The 21,201-nt window shown below is 35.6% G+C and overlaps 1 protein-coding gene across 1 annotated transcript in view; it reads left to right on the top strand.

The window, feature by feature from the left end:
* PPFIA2 (PTPRF interacting protein alpha 2) overlaps positions 1–21,201 on the top strand; it is a 343,185-nt gene that overhangs the window by 242,901 nt on the left and 79,083 nt on the right. The window contains exon 6 of the mRNA XM_054207175.1: positions 17,381–17,497. Within this exon, the coding sequence (XP_054063150.1) occupies positions 17,381–17,497 (117 nt within the window). The remainder of the gene's footprint in view (positions 1–17,380; positions 17,498–21,201) is intronic.

Genomic DNA, 21,201 nt, shown 5'->3' on the forward strand with positions numbered 1-21,201 from the left:
TCTTCAAATCTACTTCATTTTTTTGTCTGACAGAAACATTTGACCTAATGAAACCTTGGTCCCCCATGGGTAGAAACATGGGTGGTTTAATGCTTTGTTTTTATCTCTGAATAAATGATGACTGGAGATTAAAAATTCCCAGTTTCCTCTAAACCTTGCAGTACAAACTCGCCGTAAAATTAGCATCTTCATCAGAATGAGCATAAACTTAATCCAGTATATTCTCGCATGTGTGTGTTTTAAAAAACATTTCTAGGATGCTCATTCTGAAAACAAATTTGATGCTACTACTGTAATGCAAAAATGTAATCTTCCCTTTGTGCATTTTCTGGCAAACATAGGCGTGTACCAAATTCATTACTGTATAACAATTTAATATGAGCATTGCCTGCAAGAATTTGTGGAGTTTCTCTTCCAACATTGTTGCTCTGTCTACATCTTCCATCTGCTGGATCTGCTGATGTTCTCCTTATTCACTTTTGCAGAAAGCAGAGAGAGGCTTAGCTGTGCTTTTACAACCTCACACTGACCTAAAATTTTGCAGTGATGTCACCTGTTTCTGTCCTTACTACATGAATTCTCCCACACTCCAGAAAGTTTCCCTCTGGTCTTGCAGTGTTTTCTTACCTGTTGCTTCACGTTAGAAAAGTTTTGAGTAACACTTCTTTGTATCACTCCTTAAACATCATTCCTGTCACCTTCAATACTGATTATTGTTAAGCAAGTGATAATAAATTTTTAGTCTTTCACATCTTTTCTTTTTTCCAACTTTGCGGTCCAAATAATTTAAGAAAAACAACTAGTAAATCTGTGACAAATATTCATAGTATTCTTATGTTTTAATGTTATATTCTCATTTTTATAATACCTGTGGCTTTCAGACTTTTGCCTTCGGGGTGAAACTGTATTTCTATTTGCATTAAAAAATATGGCCTAATCTTAAGTACAACTTAGAGAGCTGCAAAAATATAAATATTTATTTGTTTATTTATTAGTAATATAGTCCATATTCACATTTATATTGGAGTGCTTTTATTGCACCTGTTTACTATGATTATTATTGCATTACTACGCTCCCAACAGTGCTCCAGTAAAGGACCAGGACTCCACTTTGCTGTAAAAAAAATATTGAAACATGCTACCTGCTCCATACCATTTGTAGTATAAATTTGCCTTGTAGTGTCCATTGCTCATACAGCTATGGAACAGAGAGCATGGCTGTAAAGCCAAGCAAGGTTGCACAGTGACCTGTGCAAAATACATGGTGATCATCAGTTAACCTTTTTATTATCATAGGAGCTCTGTGACTATCACTTGCAGGACTCGGGCTAATCTGGTCCTTTTTGAATATTCTTGCTTATATAAGCATCGAGGTCATTTTAACTGGGATGACCGGCTTGCTGAAAAGGTAGGATGCAATCCGATAGAATTCATGGGTGCAATGATCGACTTCATAAGTATTGGTAGATGAACTTGGCTAAATTGCATAACTTGATTTTTGACAGCTGATGGCTGTAGTGACATCTACTCAGGTGCACAGTTTGCCACGCAGTTGTTGCCCTGGTACACCGCATAAATCCTGTTAGGCTGCATGAATCCTAGCACGCTCACTGTGTCCTACCTCCGTGCTTGGGAGTTAAATACTGAGTACATGCCCTCAGCCCAGCGCCGTGTCTGGTTTTTTAGTGGAAGAGAGACTGGGGCTGCAGGCAGGGAGGGAAGGGCAGTGCTCTCCATGAGGTCCTGAGTCTCAATGACTGTAAACCCTGGTGGTAAGGGCTCACGACACAACACAACTGTGCTGCACTTAGTCAGCGCGGATGGAAAGTTTCTGTTTTCTGGATCTCGTGAAGTTGTTACTGGAGTTACTTTGGGAGCCTATATAATGTTTTATATTCATCAGTAAATAGGGATCACAGAGCATGCCTGACATTTCTGCACAACAGTAAACATATATATTTATATATGACACAGAGCTGTGAAGATGAAGAACATGTCTCAGAGACTGATAAACAGATCTTCTGATATCTTCTCTACTTTATTCCAGAGAATTACAGAATAGGAAAGCTCTGCATTTCTAGCACGTTTCGTGGATTTCTTATTTACCACATATTCCTCACCCAATGCAGAAAAACGTGAGGAAGAGGATATGGGATGACAGCCAAAGAAATACAAGCTGAGAGGAGATCAGAAGGATGGCAGGAGCCAGATGTGTGGCTGAGCGTATTTCACAATAGTTTGCCCACACACCTGAAAATCCCGGGAGATTAATAAAACCATAAGGTTATTTGTATATGGTTAGCTTCGGGATTGTTTATAGTCAGCATCAGATTAGACACTGGGATAATTTCAGGTTGAATTTAATGTCATATATTTGGTAGCTTAATGAATCAATGGAATACAACTCTTACCGGCCCTGGTTTCACAAGGTTATGTTAGCAAATTCCTTACTTTATACAAACCACCTTGCTAAAGTAAAGAACATAGCATATATAAGGAGTCATGCTTAGCTGATTTGCATTGTAGAGCTCACTATTACTTGTACAAAGCATATCAGTGAAAGTTTTAATGTCTAATGTTTAATTTGCTCACAGTATGCACACAGTGCCTTTCGTGAGACATCAGGAAGAATACATCTTTGATCTGGTATTTTGGGATTTGTAAACTTTGAAATGCATGCCATTTTATCCTGCATTGGAGGTATAAATTCTGGTTTAAGAACATAGTTGATTATCTTGCTGTCTGTATCAGCTTCAGGGTCGTTTGACGTTTGTCAAATGAGTGTTCATGTGGAGCAAGATAATTTCACTGCAAGAATCAATCTATCTTGTCGATTTTTTATAATTTACAGTCTTCTTGTGCATCCATCTTGATGAAAATGCAAAACACATAACCATTATCCTTTGTTTTTAATCTACCTGAACAGTATATTTTTTTATCATTTGTTTAATGGGCGTCTTTAGAATGATTACACAACTTTGTGTCTATTTGTTAAAGATTACATGATTTGTTAGGAACATCTACATCCACTAACTCTCAAACCAGATTTTAAATAGTATAACAAGATCACGGTATTATGTTTTATGCCTATTACTCTCCATATTATTTTTTTTAATGCATGAATAGGCCTTACATGCTGCATTTGAATAAAGATTCAAATTAATGACTTGAGACAATAAATAAAATCAAATTTAAGCTTCAATGGATTCATATTTATTAATCAATATTCCCATTAACATATGAACTAGAAAATGTGTCATTTGTGTTATCATACTAGATCAACTCAACCCAACAGTGCACATGCAGCTCTAACAGTATTCTGCAAATTCATAAGGAAGTTAAGTAGCAAGACAGTGAAAACTGATATCTGTGAGCAGCGTCTGCAATGACATGAATCAAGAGTAATTTGCCACTCAGAGGTCTGTATTGGCCCCCCATTGTCAATAGGCAGAGCAAGGTCCCCAAGCATGACAAATCGATTCCACATTTGTCACTGATAGACTATGAAGAAAATTATTACCATTTTGCTACTGGTCTGTTAACGCTGATGAAACAACTTAGTGATAAAACACTTGTGAGAAAAATAGGAATAGAGACTGTGCTGGGGATATGCAACGCATAGTTGCATCTTGGTAAATGCTTATCTAAGTAATCATATCAGGAGATTTTTAAAATCAGGTTTTTAAATTTAGTGCAAACAAGTTTCCATCGTGTGACTGTACTAGAAATAAATATAGAAATAATTTTACTTGGGATCCAAAAAAGTAAAAAATACTTTGGGTTTGATGAGGCAAAATTAGATACTCATACTTCTTTAGGAAATTGATGGAACATGTCAGCATTAGGAAATATTAAATAATCTTCATTAATATTAATAGGGACTATCAATGTATAGGTGGAATTATTCCAAGAGAACTTGTAGAGGCCGTGTTTTACTTGGATCAGTCCGTAAGAAATGATCCATCTTGCTTGACATTGCACCTGGAGAGTATAGTTTGGACACCTTTAATCATCTAGAATCCATGGTTACAAAAAAGAAGAAAAAGAAACCATATGTATAATGAACTACAAAATGGCTGTCGTGTTAGATTATTTTCTGCAGTAATCCTGGAATAAAATCATTGTTTTAGAAGTTCCACTTATGAAAAATATTCTTTGTCATTAAAAAATATATCAAAAAATATATCAAAATTGTATCAATTATTACCATATCCTTGATTTTTACTGGAGAAATCTGTGGGAAAAAAATGACTCCCAGTAGGAATGTCCTTGAAAAGTATTAAGACCTTGACTAAAATTAAATGGGTACAAGTGGTTTAATATTTGAATTACAGACTTCAATTCACTCTACTGTGATTTGGTTTCAACAGACTGGGAGTTAGATTTAAGTTAGGATTTCTTCAGTTTGTGCACGCAGATCAGGGCTTTGATATTATTTAATTGTAGTTCTGGGGTAAGGTTCATTTCCTTGCTGGATTTTTACTCATATCCTATCTATCTGTTGTATTTTCATGTTTTGTACAAACAGTAGCACAGATGGTGATTTTAATACAGATACACTCTATAGGAAAATCTAATAAAACTGACTACACATGCAGAATAGTGGGGTTTTCATAACAGATGTGTCCAGTCAAAATAAATCTAAACAATCTCAAAGTCTCTAGATGACTATGCAGACAGAAAATATAAAATTTCATTTGGGGAAGACTGTTTTTACTTGGAGGGAAATATATTAATGTAATCAGAAGAGGAAAATGGATTTGCAGTGCAAGTAGCACTTCATACTTCATTTTAACCTTAGGATTTTTCAAACTGAATTATATACCTTACTCATGGGTAGTTTTCACTTGAACGCTTATGTACTAAGAGGAACTACATAAAGCCCTAGAGGCATAGTATTTTATTTATCATCAATGCCCTGGATACTAAAATTATGTTTGTAGGTATAAACACATATATACATCTATAATTATATACATATATAATTATATACACAAAGTGTGTGTATGTATGTATATATAAAATATCTTTGTATACATTATCATATATATCATATATATATATAGACACTATGCATCTATATTTCAGTAACTCGTATTGTTGAAAACAATGAAGATCATAATGTTTCTGCCAAATCTATCCTTAGCTCTGATCAGCTGGAAATCAGCGTCTGTACTACCAATGAACTCTAGGGCTTTTGCATTCTGGTTTGGATACATTACTAGTGTCTTTGTGAGAGTAACAACAAAAGAATAATAATTTTTCTACTATTTTGTTGAGCCTGGTTAGAAAAAAAAAAGGCAAAAGAAATTAGTCAGCAGGTCTTAAATATACACTATAATGCAACCATGTAATTGATATTTCTTATTCTTTTTCCATTGTGCTAGTCTTTGTAAAAGACAGTTCTTTTGCTGTATCGTATTTCATATAATTTTTTGGGAAAAATTAAAAGAGCACATTTTTGTTTACTTAGATAAGGGTTTCTGAAGAAAATGTACTGAAATGTACCTGTTAATCTTCTGTGAAAAATCTTGACAGATGTTCTTTTTCATAATAGCAACTGCACAATTGCTTTAAATGACTCCTGTTTACAAAGTGTTGCCAGTACACCATAGAAATAAACGGTGCATGCTGTAGACTACGTGCAATAGCACAAGACAGTTATTTACAGAGTAACACTTAATTTGGTGCAGAATTCATAATGACGCAGAGACTAATAAACCCTATTGCCTTATTACCAGTGTATTGTCACATTTAAAGTATAAAAATGACTGCTGATCCAGGCGCTTAGTGTTCAGAAGGAGTCGGGGCTCGGTGATGGTGTAAACGGAGGGCAGGATGTCTCACAAGCGGTCCCCTGCTGCAGCCAGCTGAGCGCCACCCCTCTGGGCTGCCCCTGGACCACAGTGCCCTTGCACCAACAGAAGTGACCTTCGTGGGCATGGCAATAAAACACTGATAGCCAGGACCTCTCAATAGTTGTCAACGAGCACAAACCACCATCAGTAAAAGATCACATGTGTGGGTAGTATTTTCATATTTTCCTGTTTAAATTATGAATCTGCCACAGATTCACACAGTCATCCTGGCATATTGTCATTCATTATTTGCACTTCAGTGACATGAAAGCAGAGCCTGAAAGTGCTAGCCACCATACAAGCAGGGTCGCAGAGAGCAGTGCTTACGTCAAGGTTATCAGAATAAAATAATCAAGACATACCAGAAGCTGCAGGATCAAGATGGTTTTGCTGTCTTTGAGGGAACTTGAATGCTAACTTAAACCATAAGACAACCGTAAGCGAGGGCTGGAGCTCAGTGTACTACCTCCCCCTTTTGCCGCAAGGTAAAGACTCGAGACTTTTTAAGTCAGCTGTCTTTTACAACACTGATCAACTCTGATCAGCTTAGGAAGCGTTGCTGTGAATCTGCATGTACCTTCTCTTGCAGAGCCTGCTAGCAAATGTTGGATTTCTAGTAATGATAAGGCAACTCTTCTTGGCCATTTAGGATTCAAGAGTGTAGAGATTCCGTTTCAATTTCTGCTTATTTAAATTCCATATAGCACAAACTTACCAGATTTGCTTTCATTAGGCTTACTACTTTCTAATCTCCAAGGGTTATAAAGACTCCCTCAAGAGGATGATTTCACCTTAATGAGTATTCCTCCATAGCAATGAAAGCTAAACAGCAATATTAATAAAAGGTGAACAATCTCAGAAAGGAAGGATGAGAAGAAATTATGATGTAAAAATGTTGAAAATATGTATTACTCATAACTCCTACAGTTTTTTTCTTTGAATAAAGTAGTATTTTTCTTGACATGTCAGGACATGTTTTAAAGGGCTCAATTGTGTAAAGTTTCTGGAAAGCTCACCACTTAAATAGCAAGAAAATACACTGAAATCCAGGCAAATGTAAAATAAACCTAGCTGAGGTTGTCAGTCAGACATGAACACTCAGTTTCCAAGTGAATTTTCAGAGTGCTACAAAAGCCCACCTTGCAAATTTGTCTGATTCTTTTTGTTTTAAGTAGTTGTATGGGAGAGAAGTGCTAAGTTTTGAAAAAAAAATCCAACACTTTATGTTTTTTTCTTCCCCCAAAGTGAGTCCAAAGTGCAGTGTAAGTGCTGAAGGTTTCACTCCCCACCTTCCCAAGTTATTTTTGCAATCTAAAAAGGCTTTTTTTCTTTTCTTTTGTTCTCTCAAAGTGTGGCTAATGTTGATTACAGTGCTGTACGGTCCATAGCTATTTTAACTCCTACCTGTTGGGAAAATAAAGTTCTAAGTCTGGATTTGCGCTTTCAATATAACTGGTTGCAAAGCTCAGAGCTTGCATTGCTGAATGGAAGAACTAAAGCATTTCAGCACTAAAGGCATCTTCAGGGAGATTCATTTTTATCCATTGTCTTAAAAGACTCTGTATGGACTTATGATCAGTTTTGTTTATGAAGTCAGAATATGCATTTATGGTAGCCTGAAGAACATCTTGCATTCACTCTCTCAAATGCTATGTATATAGCCAGTCATCAATTCTATGCAGTTCATTTGATCATAATACTGAAATTTACTGAGATTTTTTAGCTACCACTCTGGGAAGAAAGATCCCCCCGGGCCGCAAGCCAACACCTCACTTTTCCACGTGTTTTTATTCATTTCAATTTATAAATGGATAGCTCCAAAATTCTGTATTTGCTTGTCAGTTGGGAAAAAAAACTAAAAATTTTCTGTTTCTTGCCTTAATCCCTTCTTTGTCCCATCTACCAAAGTCAGACACTTCAGTAGATGAGAAGGAATTTCCATTATTAGGCAAGTTTGTGAATCTTAGACTTTCATCTTCTGTTTTCTGGTACAGAATGGTGAGAAGGTGGTTCAGCCACACACACCACCTCTCCCCCTGGGTTTTCAGGAACACTCTGGTGGTCATGTTAGTGGACCATCTCACTAGTAAAAGTTTCAGCACTGTTATTTAAAGATGAGACAAGGTCCCTACTCGGGCTCTTCCTTTGATCGATGTAGAAAATTAAGTCAATCAGAATTTGTGACTCAATCCCATTGATTGCTGGAAATAATTAAAACATTGTTGATCTTTATGAAAGGCTAAGTCATCATTAATGGATGACTAAATAGAGTTGGTTCAGTAATGTTGATTAGTATATACGTTTTTAGTGGGAAAAGGAAGTCTTTTGAGAGTTTAAATGTCAGGTGTCAGGATGACATCTGCCAAAGCCACCTAAACCAGTGCACTGCTTTATGTATTGAAATTCAAATAGGTCTTGTTGCAATGTGATCAAGCTGCTAATCCTGAGATCCTTTTGTAGCGCTCCAAGTGTGCCTCTTCAGGACAGCTAGCACTCAGTTGGTACCTCTGCTTCTCACTGCAAGAGCTTGTGATCCAGCCGGTGTCCTGCGGGGCCCATGGTTACATTCGCTTCTGTGCGATTTACTGGAAGACCCTGTAGCTTGGCATCTGCAAGGTTTCCTCTGGGATCCTGCAAAGAGTCACAGTGTGTTGTGACTTAGAAGTGGTTTCTTTCAAGCAAAATATGATTTATTGTGCCACATGTACCATGTCATGATTTTGCCTTTCCTGACTGGTTTCTTACCTCGTTCCAGAGCATATAATGCAACATAAACAAGTACGCAGGGACATGTGCGATACTCATATGTATGAATGTTGGGGTTTCCCCCAGTTCTTCAGTTATGTACATTTTAGGCATATTTGAAAATAGGACTGTTCAATTGGAATATGTTTAAAGCCTAAAAATGGCAAATCTTCGTGCCAGACCAAATTAAAAATCTTAATAATGTGCTTATTTTCAGTCAAAATTAAATTGATCATTCAAAAAACTTACCACTATGTTGTAAAAAGAGATTTCCATTCAAATCTTTTTGTACTGCTTTGACTAATTCTAAGCCACCACATTATAACACCTATATAGAGTTCTAGTTTTTGATTTCCAAAGTGGTCTGTCATGCAAACTTATCAGTGATTCATTCAGTGATGTGAATAGGTGAGAAAAGATGCAGGTAAATGTATACTATGCTCTGCTGGAATTGCTGTAATTTGGCAATCATGGGGCTGCAAGTGATTACACAGTAAGAAGGACAAGAAAGCGTATAAGGAGGAAAATGGGGAATGCAAAGACTGTGGCAATTTGTTTTGCCTTTGGTTTGTAAATTGCAGTAACCTTGTAGGCTGGAGGAATCTGCTAAGAAATGTCAAGTCCCCACTGGATTTTTCTCTATACTTGTGGCACCAGGTTGCCTCTGTACTTTGAATAGTCAGACTCAGTCTTCAAAGTAATTTATGTTTTGAACGCCTACAAGCACAATTCTTGGGGTATCTGGATCCCTTGTGTTTTAATTTCCCAGTTAGAGTTCAGAGAGTTGCACAGACAAGGGAATTAACGATCACGAGGAGTTAGGTATCATGGCAAAGAATGTGATAGAGATACTTTATAGGCAGTAGATCTGTACGGGATTAGAATAAAATGTGATCTCTTAGAGCAGTGGAGATGTTTCTTTTCAGCTATAAATCAAAAAGTATAACATCCCCTTCCCCTATAACAGAGAATGCATTTCTGTGCCTCGGGTACCACAGTTTTTAGTTTTGCATCCTAAATGTAACTGTGATGAAGTGTGAACTTGCGTACAGCAATTCCTGGGCACTTACTTGTGCTGCTTCTGATATTCTGCTGATAATCTCAGACGGATAGGATGGAAGCATGAATGTCTTAAAGTAGTGCAACTAAATCTGTCACACCTCAACTGACAGACTCATAAAAATTGCAGTAAAAGTTGAAACTATGCAGTGGGATTCTAATTAAATAACAAAAGTCTCTTTTGAACAGGATTATTAAAAGATTCCTTTTTACTCATGGAGGAATACAATTAAAATTAATATTTTGACATATGCGAGGTTTTTATGTAAGTCCTTTTCTTAAAATTTACAGAAGGCATCTGCGCAACCCCCACTGAATGAGATGCATCCTTCCTAAACCTGCCCTCAGGAGCACATAAAGTCTCGCATAATTGTCTTAGTTCGGCTAAAATGCCTTTCCCCTTATGAAAAAAAATCCTTTTATAATATCTGGTTTTTTACTCAGATTCAGCAAAGGATCAATTTGCTTTTCATGAAAATGTTTTGCAAGTGTGCATCTCACGCTGTGTTTTTCCTCCACCAGAGTGAAATATAGTGTATTGTTTATACAAGATCTTGATAATACAAAATGCGGATTACCATTATAATCCCTTTCAAAAGTTACATATAAAATGTAAAGAAATTGTATGTATATTTCTGGACCTGTAACTAAAATAAAATCCTAATAATGAAAAATTTATTGTACAATTGAAACAATTTCAGTTGCCCTGTTTATATATCTCTGAACTCTCTAACCAGTGACTTCTGAGAGGCTGTTTTGAGGTTAACACAAATTAGAAATATAACTGGAAAAGGCTATATTTATGTCTAGGAATCAGGATTTAAATTTCCATTGAAGCAGAAGGAAATCACCTCAGTCTTGAAGCATCCTTTATTCCCTGTGCTACACTTAATATTTACCATAGAAAAGACAAGACATTGCTTAAAGCTTAACACAAGCTTTAATTAAAGCAAAAGTAAAAATTAAAGCAAAGTCGGAAGGTGAACCAGGAGTCTGAATTATGTTCTCAGTAGATTGAAATCTGATATTTAACACTGTGTATATATAGACTGTTATGACAGAGTAATGTAGGAGGACATCCAAGTAGGCAATTTCACTGTTCTCTGAAGGACTTGCATATATAAGAGCTGGATGGAAAACTGACACGACATAGTCACAAGAAGTTTAGTTTAGCATACTACCCATGTAAAAAGAAACACCTTCTTGATAAGAGACTAAACAAAAAGCCTAGATCTGTCAGCTGTAGCAAAGGAAAACACGGTTATTGGTGAGTTTAATTGCCTAGCACAGATTTGTTTCAATGTTGGAGGATCAAAGAAACAAGTTCAGTGGTTTAAGGTAGGCCAAGTTTACAAAAAACAGCTTTTCAAAAGCTCAAAATGCCTTTAATGCCTTACATTTTTTAAATGACCCAGGTTCTTACTGGTTTTAGGGGACTGTTTAGCGTTATAAACATGTGTTTAGAGCCTCTGTTAACAACAAAACAGTATATTTATAAAACTATAAAACTTATGCAACTATTAAATTAATGATAAACTAAATAAATTCAAAGTAGAAAAATTTAAAGAATAAATTTAAAAAATACGCCTACTGTTTTAAATATTAGAAAGAATCCTACAAAAAGAAACCTCTGTAAACATTTGGCCTTATATTTTTATTAATTAAATTAAATATCTTTATATCTCCACATACTGTAATCATTTATTCAATGGAAAATAAAATTAAATCATGATGATTACAGTAATTACATTTAAATCCTTTACTGGGGATGGTTTTAAATACAATTTAAATAGCAAAAAAATTAAACAAAAATTTAACAGAGAAATTGATTATGAAACTATTTTAAAAATTAGAATAGGTTTTTATTTAGCCAACACAGAGGCCATATACTTTTGAAAACATATGACTAATTTCAAGATCTTCAGCTCAGTTATTGTAATTCTGCCTTAAGCCACCAGGTAAAACAGGATGCTGAAGGCTGAAACCTAGCGTTTTAGCTCTAAGTAGACCATGCTCTGTGTTGGGGGCAGATATGGAGAACTCACTTTTTACAGACCAGCAGCACTGGGAACAAGGCCTCAGGGACCAAGTTTTCAAGGAAAGAAAATACTTATGGGTAGGAAAAGTACCCAGGATACCATCCTTATAATTTTCAGTATATGATATACATTGACAGTAACAACAGCTTCTTCCTGAGGATGTCAGAACAACTACAGGGAAGGCCTGGTGGCGAGGGTGTTATTTTGTCTGGGCTGTAACTGGTCAATATTCTCTGATTCACCCCAAATGTTATCGGGTAACACCACCAGCGATCATCTCAGACTTCCAAATGCTGAGCCCCCCAAAGCTTTCAACTATAAAATCATTCTTCCTGTCTAAAATTATCATTCTTCTTTCCTGGAGTTGTCAGTGCTACTTATGGACCAAATATCACCATGATTCATAACACAGAAAGGAATGCACTTAGTTCCTTTCCACCAACACCAAAACACAGGGCAAAAAGCAGCCAAAATGTCATACCCCTGTGAAGAAAACCGTAAGGGGCTGAAGAGTGCTGGTGCTTTGAGGGAAAGTCTGGCAGTGAGACAATCACTGCTCCTAGGAAATCTAATAAAACCTTCTCCATCAATGCCCAAGATACGTGTCCAGTGGTAAAGAGGGAAGACTGAAGTTCTGTAAACGTAAAACAGATTTTTTAATCAGACATCAGACTGCACAGACTAAATGCGTAATTAAAAAAATGGATCTATAGTAGGCAACTTAATAAAAAAAGTGTAATAAGTTGGTAGTTACTTTTCATTGCTGTTATAGGTAAGTATATTAAGTATTCATAGTGAAGTTAAGCCTGAAACCATAATGAGGTAACGAATGGCCACTCAAACAACTGGAAGTAGAGAAATGATTAAGTTTCAGCAGCAGAGGTACCCAGTCACCTAGGATTTTGTATGTTTAGAAATGGATTCTGATCTCACACCCCTCAAATAATTTTACATTAATTATTTTGTAAAATACCCAAAGTAAACATGTAGAGGAAATGCTTTTCCTACTTCATTTTGTGTCTTGTGAGAGACTTGGCACCGTGAATAAATCTGTTGCACCTTCATGTATAGTTTGTGTATTCCAGTTTATTTTTATTTTGTCCACTGAGTCTGGCTCAGATGTAGACATTTTTTGCATGCTGATTTTTCCTTTCTTTTTTGGTTATTCTTCACAGTTTGGTAGTTTTTGCAACTACAATGTGGATCATTTATTTTTTTCATTTGTATATCTTAGTGTCCTACTACAGACAGTAATCAGAGGGTTTTCTTTGCTAATAAGGTGGAATTTATTCTATTGCTTCCTGATTTATAGTCTTGTGTAATCTTTATTCACTATGAAATGATGGCCTCATTACGTTGTCCTTTCACCAGCGTGGCTGATGGATATGGTTCTATAACATCAGGTAGTTCTTCAGATCAGTTCTGGTTTACGTATTGATATTCTATTCTATGGTGTATTTTAATATTTGGAGTTAATATTCCCTTAACACCTGAATTTAGGCTATTATTTTCAAGTGTACAGACATGAGATGTATATTTGGTCATTTATGGAAATGAAAACCAGTTGTAATTTTGAATCTGAATTCTTGAATCCTAACTTCGTAAAAAACATATGATTCAGCGATGTCACTAGATAATGGACACAAAGTCTGATATTTTGGAGAGAATTTATATAGTAGGGATGTTTATCAATCAAATAGCTGGGCTTTAGGAAATACCTTAAATTTGAGACAAAAAGGTAGAAAAGTTGTGTAAGGCTATGTTTGGAATGATTGTGACAGAGTGCGGCTTTAGAAATTATGCCATTTGTTTCTATGTACCTTTGAAATCCAGAAGACAGAATCTAAGTTGATGGGAGTTCTTTAAAGTTTCAATGTTATAAAATTGTCCCTTGTCAGTCATAAAAACTGACTACAAAAGTGAGAAGAATGTTAAAGATCAACATGCCTGTGAGAAGAGGACAAGCTAAAGGAATGTTTCTTTAGGTTATTACATTTTCATGGGATTAAGCCACAAAAGTTAGAAAGGTCCAACTAGAAGTGTAATACTGTACATTTGAATCTTCTTTAATTCACAGCCATTGTTTCATTTTTCTCAATCAAAAAGCAACTTTTCAGTTCAGCTGACTGAGTTTGGCAAAGTTAGCAGGGAGCCAAATTTAGACTTGCAACAGGATGCTATCTTTAGACTTAACTGTGGAGAAACTGGCATCTTTGCAATTTTACACTCACTTTAGATTAGAGTCACATAGAAACATGTTGCCGTGGTCCAGGTCAAATCTTGACAAGTGTGCTAAATAGGAAAACAGCGTCTTTGATAGCAATTTAGAAAAGGAATCTAATCATTCAAGGTCCGCAATCAGAAGTTGATAAGGAAAAAGATATGTGATATGTTTGATCATATTTTAGCAGGTATTATTTGGACTTGAATGTTTAGGTTGATTGTCCAGTTTTGGGTACAGCAGTGGTAAATGCAACAATGGTATTTATCCACATTTATTTCTATTAATCTGTCTTTTTTTTTTTTTTTTTTTATTTTGGTTTGGTTTGGTTTTAGCAGATATGACTCCATCCTCAAGAATGTTACCTTTTACTTTTTCAAAAGAGAATTTACCATGAAAACGATTAAGAGTTTGACCTTAGAGGGTTAAATAGTATGTAGGTGAATATCATAAACATAAAAGCATCAATATAAGAAATAGGCATTTCTCAGAAGTAATATTACTGAGTTTTATCTATGTTGAACAATCAGTTTCTTACCTAGATCTGTGCTATTATCACTGTCTGCTGTTGTGATGATCATTAGGATTTAAGAAGATTCGGAAGCTACCTAGGAAAAAATTTAGAGTCGTCCGTGTCTTCCCTTTCACGTATTTCATCGTCATCATCCATTCAGCTGTGTTTTGGCTACCCATGTAGAAAGTTACACAAATTGTTCAGTGATTAAATTAGCACATCTGCAAATAATTTGCACATTATTGAAAGTTCAAGTTAAATACAAAATAAGTAATAAACAAGAGTGTGATAGCAATTAAAAACCTTTTGTTTCAGCAAAATGAAAAGTAAAAAAATTCGTGTTCATTTGTAAGACACAGGAGAGTTTCCATGCTTCCTTAAGAGCATTAGTTCTGCCTTAATTTATTCTTTAAATCAAGAAGAGTGAACAAGTATGAAAGCAAGTTAGCTGTGTAATTCTTCACAACTTAGCTGTGTTATCTGCTGACTACCCTAGAGCTGTAACTTTTAAGATGTGCCAGACTTCAAACTCCATGTTGTTCCTGTATATAGTTACTCTGCATTCATTACAGTAATAAAACCATTTAAACAATAAGCTTTAACAGTGATGGATTTTTGGCAAAGAAATTGTTCCCAGACATTCAAAAATCAAGTGAATCCCCCCAAATAATGATACACAATATTGTATTCTTTTATTTGCCTTTCACTTTGAAGGGCTAACTGAATATTTATTTATTTACTAATTTAGAAAACAGTGATCCTAGCTATCTAAAGACCCGCAGTGACTAAGAAAAAATAAACTATTGTGGAATATGTGATGAAATGATAAAATTTTGCAGTAGTGTTTATACAATATTCTTACTGAGCTAAAGGGTGATTAAGGATTTGTATTAGACACAGATGATAATTCAAAGTGAAGGCATAGTGAGGTCTGCATTTTAATGGATCAATGAAAGATTATCATATGAAGATCCAGATCTATTGTTGACTGTCAGTTAACATACCCTGTGATTTCACATTTGTTTCATATGATGTATAATTACTTTCCATAGATCATAATTTTATAATGTATACATTGAGGCATCTCCATTGATCTACCTGAAAGTCACTTTTAGCACTAATCGATGGCTTATTTTGCTTGATGGATACCATACTTTCTGTAGTTTAGGTTTGAGAACCATTGGAACCATAAAGAAAAAGAAATGAGTGAAGCTATCCAGAAAAAAAAAATTATTAAACTTCCGATCCCTATGAAGAAAGGGAGGCTATGCTAATGAGATTATAAAGACCTTTTTATGTTATTTAAGACAGACCTAATTCTCTTATTTAAGTGAAACATTTTAAAGCTCAGTGTATTTGTACAAACCCAAAAGACACTGATTGTCTCAGACAGTTTTAATTCCCTCTCTTCTATTTTCCTATAATTGCTCTGGATGAAATGTTGCCCTCAAGTCTCAGTCTTGGCACTGAAATCAGTGGGAGTCACACAAGTTGTACAAGGGCTGTAACTTGTAATTTAGTGAGCAGTGAATCAGCCTGACTCATATCACAACAGTTTTCAACATTTATATTCAGGAAGAATTGTTTAAAGTGGTGTGTCCCTGAGATCTCAAGTGCTGATTGAAATGTTCTTTACAATAAGAACTTAAACATAAGTTAAAAAAGCCATTTGAAAAAAATAATTAAAGAATTAAATTATTCAGATCAAAGGAAATAGATCTTTAATATTAAATTAAATTAAATTAAATTAAATTAAACATTCCACAAAATCTTGGCTGCTGTATGTGCTTACCACGTAGTACTGCCTTAAACCTTCCCTCCTACCCCGTGCTTTTGTATTCTAGGACAGGACAGTGTTTTAGGGTGTTTCTGACTCAGGATTTATGCAGACACAATGCAGTGACAGAAGCCTTTAAATTTTCCCCAGCTTTCCAAAAACAGCATCTATACATCCTACCAGTGTTCTGCTGTGTTTAATACATAATGTTATCCCTTTGGTAAATCATTTGTTATATTTGCTCATGAAAGCAGAATGGCACAGAGAGATCTAACTGTATAATTAATCAAAGTAAATAAGTTTTATATTAGCCAGATCTTGCAACTTATGATAGTATACCATGTAAAATTTTTTTAGGACCTGACTCTCCATCCTGTGTATTGTCTGAGAGTAAACTACTAAGTCAGAGAGAAAGCAGCTTATTTTCCAGTAGCGGCATGGGATTTTTAATAGCGCTACCAGTAAACAAAACAATATTTTTAATATGAGAAAACCTGCTTGTATTTGCACTAAAATAGTCAATGAATACCACAGTAGAGGACTTTTACCTACATGTTTTTCTTAACAAAAAACCACTTAAAACGTATGTTGCAGTTACTAACAGATGGGAAGTTGACAGAAAGCCAGAACGTTGTTTTACGCAGCTTGGTTTGGATTCATAACCTTTTGGCACTGTTTTCCTATAACACCAGTTTGGCATCCATTGTGTTCTCTATGAATGAATGAGTCTTGTTCTTGCAGCGTTAAAAAATCAGTCCCTAACAGCTCTTTCATCTTTCAAGTAAAAAAACCCAACAAAACCCTAGGACAAAGTAAGGATAGAAGATAAAACAATGTTGACTATAGTGCCATTTATTTGTTCCTTTGTATCCTTAATGGCCTTTATTCATTATTAATATGTCTGGGTTTTAAATATTTATGCATGCACAGGCAGATGGGCTTTGAGCAGCCTGGTCTAGCGGAAGGTGTCCCTGCCCATGGCAGGGGGTTGGAACTAGATGATCTTTAAGGTCCCTTCCAACCTGAACCATTCTATGATTCTATGATTTTGCAAATGCTAAAAATGGCCAATACAGGATAGAAATATTAATAGATTTAAGAAGCTGTCTGCTCAGTTGTTTTTCCATTTCTTATGTATATTGACCACTTATTTTACTTCTTTTGCAGATTGTAGCTTTGCGTGAACAAAATGCACACATTCAAAGGAAAATGGCAGCTGGTGAAGGACCTGCCGAATCCGAGCATATTGAAGGAATGGAGCCAGGGCAAAAGGTTCATGAAAAGGTATAAAATGTTAGTTTTCATTGGATCACACAATCAATATGAGAAATAATTTGGTGTCAGGTTTTTGTAATGTGACTATTTTATGGTACAGCCCTTTAGAATATTGTATGCCAACTGAAACCAGTATAACAAAAATGAACTTGTTTAAATGGAGAGGAAATGCAAATGGGCAGGTCCTTGGTCTTAGATAGGGTATTGAGTTAGACCCACAGCTTATAACAAACTTTTCTTGGAATTTTTTTGTGTAATGCTACAATTACGGATACTGTATCCTGCTGAGTGATCCCCTGCACTTCACATACAGAAGAGCAAGGCATAGTGGCACATATATGCAAAAATGTGTAGGTGAAAGGGTATATATGCAAAAACTGCTGCCAAAATAGCCCTTAAAGAGATGACAGATACTTAAAAACTAGAAAAAGTCATTTTCCTCTGTGCTGCCTATATATACTCTTCAGATTCATGTCCATGTTCATACAGAGAGAAGTGAAGAGCATTTTACTTATCATTCTTTAAATAAGAAATTGGTATATAGAATTTAGGCTATGTATTTGCCACTTAAGACTGGAAGAGAAAAAAAGGTAGAGAATATCTGATTTAGAAATGAAGTTTTCTTCCAAGCCATAGTTTTCCAGATGGATAAAAACCAAGGTGCATATCTTCCTCTCTTGCTTCACAGTTATTAAATTAAAATGCAAGCATAACATAACATTTGGCAGACAGCTGAAACGAGGAGAGCTGCTGCTTGGATCTCTAATTGTGCGTTTTTGCCTAATGGCATTTGATGAACAGTGACATAAATCATACTTATCAAAAATAACACTCATCATTACTCATTTATTTTATAGGCAATCCAATTTAGAAGGGTGCATTTGCACTGCAAGCACTAATTTTACATGTTTTGCAGTTTATTTTATGTGTGTATTTTTCTTTGAGTAATCTACGTGGTTGAGAAACATACAGTAAACAAATACTGTTCAGCTACTTTCCTCTTCCTTGCAAAATGTTACTCTTTGACACATGTGTGAAATTTTGTTAAAACAGTGAACATCCCACTCACTTGTGCTTTTAAATACAACCACGCTGCTGAGCTGAAAATCTCTGATTTTCCACTTTCTTTGCAAGCTGTCTTCTGATTTGAGCCATGGGGCTCGTTGCTTATAAACAGAACTAAGTGGAAATAAGAATATCTGTCCTTTAAGAAATCTGCATATTTAAACATCAATGAAAGAGGAATGAAAGCCAAAGTAACACGTTATTATAATTTTATATGAAATGTTTTCTGGAATATTATTTCCAGAAAACGTCTATGCTTCCTAAGCAAACCAATTTAAGTTGCTCTTGTTAAGCTCAATTACAGGCTCGTGCTTACTAGTTTTTGCTCCTGATAGTAATGAAAGCATACTGGATAGGGAGTTAACAGAAGGCCATATTGACACCAGATTAACCAGTGCAATCTAATTCGTATCCTCTGCACTAGCTGCTCTCTACCTTGCTACTATCACCTAGTGCCTACCTTCTTATTTTATGAAGTCTCCACTTTGTAAGATACTGCAGCTTAAGCCCGGACCCTAAGCATATCCATTTAGAAAATATTCCTTCAACTTCAGCAGTAGGGATGGAGAGCAATAAGCGATGAGGTAATGGTTTGCCCCCTCTTATAATACTGGAGGTCAAAGTTCAGTTTCAGTCAGTCTGAGTAAATCCTACGTTTTAGGTTTCAGCTGTGTGGTTGATAGTCATAGCAATTAAATGGGTAAAACTTAAGCAGTGCCTTCAGGAAATCACCATATTAATAATTCCTGTTTTCTTGGACTTTCCAGAAGATACAGACATGGTAAAGTCTATGCAGACCTCGAAATAGAGCTTGCCTAGGTTCCCAGAACAGGTAGTCCCAAACCAGTATAGGCAATTAAAGGATTCCTCGGGTAAAAGTTACCTACAGAAAGAGTTAGCCGGCATGGCTACCAAGGAAAACATGGACGGGACTGTTTTCTGAGATTTAGGTGTGTCAAAGTTTAACATCCATTCGGGAGCTGGAATAACTTCTTGTGTATTTAGGAGAAAGATGTCAATGTGGAGTTCAGCTCATTTGTAGCGTTAGTACTGAATGATTACCTGGGGTTGGGGGTAGGGGAAGATAATCTGACTGCATTTCACAGGAACATGGAAATATTTTGTATTGCTTCAATGCTTGGAATAGGTGCTAAAAGAAGTTACTAAATACTTTTAAGCTACTTCCTCTCAAGAGGATTGAAAGAACAGTCCAAGAATTTTTCTGGGCCATTCATTTTCTTTTTCAAAAACATTTGGAAAAATGAGACATTGCCAGAGAACTGAAAAGTTAATGTAATGCCACTAATTAAAAATATATGACCAAAGTTGTATTAGTCTGTTTATCTACACTGATATTAGCAAAATTATGAAAAAGCTAATAGTGAAAATTAAGAGTTAAAAAAAAATCCAGACCATTCCAAGAATGCTAAAATGAGAGTTTATACATTTTCTAGAAAGTAGTTTACGTACATATATTTTTATAAGACAAAAAATTTGGTTCAAAAGGAAATTGTCCTACTGTACCATAAACCGATTTCTATAAAGCAATGGCTCGGTACATAGTAATTTTTTTTTTTTTTAAATGAGCAGTAAGGGAAATCAAGCTAGTTAATCTTTAAGAAATAGAAATCTTATTAATGGTGACAAGTTGTAATCATAAATGGAGGCTCATTATCAAGTATAAATGAAACAGCTCAAAAGAAAATAATGGTAAAATGGGAGTAATGAGAAGTATTAACTATGAATGTTTATTATTTCACAAAGCAAACAAAGGAAAAATTCTAAGATAAACAGTGAATGGCTTTTAGTTATGATTTCACAAAATTCCAAACTTTGTGAAACAACTGCTATAGGAAAGTATTAGGGATTTCAACATGGAATTATCCTGATTTAAAACAAAACAAAATAAAACAAAACAAGCAACGAGGAGTTTCTTAGGTCTAGCTTTTTGTGCCTGAAACAGATTGCAGATTGCACTGCGAGCTGCTTTCATTGGCAGGTGGATGCCAGGTCATTACACAGGTAAGGTCACAAATGTTTTCTAGGAGGGACCTCTACCAGGTACATTAAAATTTCTGCTTTATGACGATAAAGCTTCTAAGCTATATGATTTAGGCAAGAGAAATTTAAAAGCTAGCAAATACAGAAACTTGCAAAGAGGCCAGCTTACGCAAACAGAAGGGCTTTAAAGAACTTTGAAAAATTGTTTTAAAAAAACCTGACATAAATCACCTGCTATGGGAATTAAGATGCAACCATTTCTATTATCAGAGATTCTCCTATCTAGGTCTGTGACCACTGGACACCACTTGCCACCTTCACTTGATCTGTAAGCACGATAGCCTGATTTCCCCACAAGTGAAGGCCAGGAAAAGCAGAATTCCCAGTGAATAAAGTGCCCATTGGGAAATCTATTAGGAAGCAGCAAAGGTGGGACTGAACAGTGTTAGAGATCAAGGTGATACCAATGGAGGATACATGCAGGGATGTTAAAGGAAAGAAGCTGGGCAGGTGTGAAGCCCTGCAGTGGTGCAAAAAATGAAGAAGTAGCTTGCCATTCTGCAGGGGGGTAGGTTATATGCACCTCTTCTCAATATTGATGGTTTCCCATCTGAAACAGCCAGCAGTGAATGACAACAGATGAGCCC

This window comes from Rissa tridactyla, chromosome 1 (genome assembly GCF_028500815.1).
Source record: "Rissa tridactyla isolate bRisTri1 chromosome 1, bRisTri1.patW.cur.20221130, whole genome shotgun sequence".
NCBI lineage: Eukaryota > Metazoa > Chordata > Aves > Charadriiformes > Laridae > Rissa > Rissa tridactyla.